This window comes from Gavialis gangeticus, unplaced genomic scaffold, assembly GCF_001723915.1.
Source record: "Gavialis gangeticus isolate Ggan-Ray unplaced genomic scaffold, GavGan_comp1, whole genome shotgun sequence".
NCBI lineage: Eukaryota > Metazoa > Chordata > Crocodylia > Gavialidae > Gavialis > Gavialis gangeticus.
Genome location: NW_017729033.1, coordinates 41486167 through 41490775, shown reverse-complemented (window position 1 = coordinate 41490775; position 4609 = coordinate 41486167). Strand labels below are relative to the sequence as shown.

General features: G+C 42.3%; 1 protein-coding gene across 1 annotated transcript in view; it reads right to left on the bottom strand.

Moving 5' to 3' along the window:
- Window positions 1-4609, bottom strand: part of SLIT2 (slit guidance ligand 2) — a 629104-nt gene that overhangs the window by 134470 nt on the left and 490025 nt on the right. The window contains exon 16 of the mRNA XM_019526063.1: window positions 4027-4177. Coding sequence (XP_019381608.1) covers window positions 4027-4177 — 151 coding nt within the window. The remainder of the gene's footprint in view (window positions 1-4026; window positions 4178-4609) is intronic.

Below are 4609 nucleotides of genomic sequence, written 5' to 3'. Positions count from 1 at the left end.
AGAACAGGCATACAGCAGAGTATATCAGTAGTAAAATATGTGAAGTTCTACAGAAGATTGGGAGTGGTAAAGTATTTGCTTTGCTGCGTAGGAGATCATAATGGATAAATATCCACACATTATTGCAATAGGATGTGCATCCCATGGGCTAAACTTGCTTCTTAATGACATCACAAAGTTGGACATTCTGCAAAAGATCTATAGAAGAGCAAAACAAGTTATAAAACATGTAAAAGCTACTCATATTTTAGCTGCAGTCTTTAAGAAGCAGGAAGAAAAGAATGGAAAGAATAAAATAGTGACACTCAAACTCTGTAATAAAACTAGATGGGGTGGAGTGGTGATCTCATTTGGAAGTTTACTAAAAAACAAAGAAGCTCTCCAAGAACCAGTAATAACTGAGGATCTTAAAGTACCCAGAAGTGTAAGGAACATTGTACTTGATGAGGATGTCTTCTGGATTCAGCTGCAGAACTCCCTGAAGATTCTAAAGTCAATTTCTTCAGCAATTACTGCATCTGAATCAGACAGTGCATTTTTGTTAGACATTCCTTACCATAAGGCCCAGATAAAATCAACTGTTTTTGAGAATCTAAGTGCATCTCCACTTAGAAGTACAGAAAAAAGAAAAGTGAAAGACTTTATTAACAGACGGGAAGAATTTTGTTCCCAATTAGTTCATGCTGCTGCAAATCTCTTGGATCCAAGATTCAAAGGCAGAAATGTTAGTGATGATAGTATTGCTACTATATTTGACTGGATTACAAAACAAGCAACACATTTAGGACTTGATGTTGGAAAGGTAATTTCAAATGTTGCAGAATACAGAACATCTTCAGGTATTTGGTTCAGGAATGCAGCCTGGGACTCTGCCAAGCATATCCCCTCCTGCAACACAGTGGCAAGGCCTTTGTATGACACAGCCTCTGACTTTTCTTGCTTCTTGCCCACTTCAGATTCCTCCATTTTCTGCAGCATGTGGAAGAAACCAGTCTACGTTTGGAAATACTCGCACCAAATCAAGAAATAAACTAACATGTGAAAGAGTAGAGAAGCTGTCTCAATCTAGACAAATCTTCAGTTTTCAGAAGTCCATGAAGATGATAAAAATGAAGGATCATAAGCAGCAGAAACTGCTGATAGTGATACCTCAGAAAATGAGACTGATTAGACAAAGCTTCATGTAGCAAACTTTGTATTCAGAGTCTTGGGTTTTTTTCCCTTTATTCCTTAGCTCTTTTTCTAAAAATGAGTGCTTTCTGTATCTGCTTGACACTGTGAAGGAGACTAAGTCCAGAATACATAATAACGTTCTTTGTTTTACTAGAATATTGATGGTTTCTTCTATTACCACCTTTAATTTTTGCCTGCTTCTCATAAATTGGCAAAAACTAAGAGATGCTAGGTTCCTTAGAGTTCAGCAGCTTGCAGCTCCATTTGTAACAAAAATTAAAAACACTTTAAAGAAAATTAAATTAGTAAATGTGTAATTACTGTCTGAATAAACTATACTGTTAAATTTAATAAATATATCAAACATGATAATTTTATGAGCACACCAAATTATACATAATACATTTGATGTTCTTAAAGTAGCAAAGTGAATTTAGATCTGTAAAGGGTGCTAAGAAAATAAATATTGCATGTATTTCAAATTTCCCCCAAATTCCCATTTTTTTCCAGAAAAAAAGGGAGGGGGGAGGGAGAAAAATGGCTTTTATCCATGGTTTCAAAATTTCTGGACATGTATATCTCTAACTAGGAGGTCTCTCTATAGTTTGAAATGTGGATCCTGGTTGGTCAGGCAGGGGTCAAGGATGCATCCATTAGCTCAAGCCAACTGTCCATATAGTCTCACATACACGGGGTCCCCCTGTTGGTCCCACAAAAAATCCTGGCCCATTCCCAATTCATCCACGTCCAGCTTGAAGCTGGGCTCAATGGGTCTCAGCACACTGCCTCCTTGCTCTACAGGATCTAAATTACATTGGACTACAACACCTTTCCCTGAGCACATCTGTTGCCTCCAGTCATGGCATAACTGTGGCTGTGGCCCAAATAGCTCTGGGTCCAAAAAGGAAAAGATCTTTTCAAGCATAGACTCCACTGAGTTGGGGCCCGCTAGGGGCTTCTGCATTTGTCAGAGTACATTCTCTCAATTGGGACATGAATATATTTCCCTAGTCGGGATATAAGTATATTCCCGAAATTGCGATGTCTTTGACCTTCACATATTGGTCCTGGACAAATGTCTGGCCTGAGCCAGAGTCCGTGAGCCCATTGACCCAGACCTCTCCAGTCTTTATGGGGGCCACATAGCTCCTCACATCAGAGTTCCCACCCCTTTTCCAATGAGATATGCAAATGAATATCGCAGTCCAGCTGGGTGCCATCTTGGGCCTGGTGTCCCTTCTCCCTGGACCAGAAGCAGGTTAGTTCAACATCTGGCCTTCTGTATGGACTGCAGGGTGGCCCCATTGGTACCAAGGCCCTGGCAAAGTCAGCTACTGACCCCTCCCTGAGCTAGCGTCAAGGACATGATAAGGTTGCCGCTTGGTTCAGACCCCTCCATATTGTCCCTACAGTCAACCCTTCCCCACTGGCCTTTCTCCTGCTGCTTAGCAGCCAACTCCCCCAGAAGTCCTGATATTTAAGTTCTGCCCCCAGAAAGCCCTCTGCCCTCCTAGTGGCTTCTGCTAGAGTGGTCACATAGAGGTGGTACACCCACTTGTACATTTCTGCTGGGAAGACACCACAAAATTGCTCCAGGCCATCAGTTTTCATGCAGATCAGGTATCTGGGTGGAGCCACTAGGTGCATAAATCCTTTAGTCTTTGAGCCATATCTCCAGGATGAGTGTGGAGGTCCTAGGCCTTGGTTCTAAATTGCCACTAGTAGGACTCATTAATAAGGCCCAAGTGATCGAGAATCATTGCTTTAAGCATTCTGTAGTGTTGAGCTGCTTCTGGCCCGAATGCACAAAACACAACTTGTGCTTCCCCTGTAAGAAGTGGGACCACCCACACAACCCAGGTGTCCTGGGCACACTGGTATATCTTCACCACTGATTCAAACATGGGTAGGAAGGCTTCTGGGTCATCGGCTGGTCCCATCTTAGAACCGTAGCCTCACTAGTGGGGTGCACAAAATCTCCACCCCCTTGACCAAGGTTCTGCTGCCATTTCATTTGCTGTTGAAGGAATTCCTGCTGTTGCAGCTGCAGCTTTTTTTGATTGCTACTACAGGTCCCTCTGAAATTGCTGTTGCTGCAGCTAGAGCTGATGGAATTCCTGCTGTTGCAGCTGGAGCTGTTGTAAACAAGCCTCAGTGTCCATCCTTGCAGGGAGAATTCAAATTGCCTGTGTTCTCCACTATTTGTAGACAGCCACTTAGCTAGCCTGGCACTGCCAGCCTTGAATCAGTCCTTGAACCCTTGAAGTAACTCCCTTAATCTGATCCCAGCAACGCAGTCTTTCTCTGGGTTCCGCAACACAGGTGATAATGCCCTGAGTTCCTTCAGCACTACGGTAGAAAATATAACCTATCCAATACAAGCATCACACCCTGGGTTACTCTGCACTACAGAGCTCAACAGGAAATATAAACAATCCACAATGAACACCCACAAGCATGGGTTAGTTCTCACCCTGTACTCTTCCTTCTTCCTTGGAGAGACCTACCTGTCCATGTGAACAATGTGGGGGACTTTAGGTCCTCTCTCCTCACTTCTTCCTCCTGTCCCCCTTTTAGTTCTGCATCAGCCAGTGAACTTCTCCTCATTTACTGACTGAGCCAGCTGTGGACCCTTAGGAGGGTGGCGTGTTACTAGTTGGCTAACTGACCCAGACTGCAAGCCTGTAGCCTGTTACAGGGCAGTTAACAATTTTAGCTGAAAAGTTCATTATAATAGCGTGCAACATGCAAAAATCAGGGGATGAGTTTTTTAAGTTGTGGAATGTTTTTTATACCAAAATTGTACCTGAATTCTCCAGTGGCAACTTGTACCTTACTGCAGATTGAACTTACAATTCTGCTGTGTACTGAGGAATATGGTCAGGAATTTTGTTGAGCTTTTGATTGGAGCAGTCCACTGTGGTTCCTTCACAGCGACATTTTTCAGGGCAGGCCAGATCTGCAAAGCAGTCTCCACTTAGTTTTGATCTGTAATCTTCTGTGCCTGTGGAAGAGTTAAGTCAAAATACAAATATTGAGTCCATGAGATTCATTTTTTGAAAGAAGGTTACAATGACATCTGCAGTGTAGACAGGAGGTGGATAACTTGGAAAATGTTTGGTAAACTTTGTGAACAGACATTAGGGGGTAGGATTAAAATATAGGGGCTTGAGATACGCTGGAAAAAAAATTGTGACCAACTTCACGTGATGGGATAATATTAACTTGAGCTTTTCACAGCCGTACTGTCTGCTGATTGTGTTGTCAGACAAACTAGCTGGGTTTACAGCTAGCCATACAAATGTTATTGATTCTTTTAAAATTTCCTCTCTGCTTTAAGATTAGATAGATCCTTGTATGCCACTTCCTTTTCTTTTTCTTGTTACAATTTTGTTGTTGTTGACTGGACTTCATTACCCCACTATTTTCCTTTTTT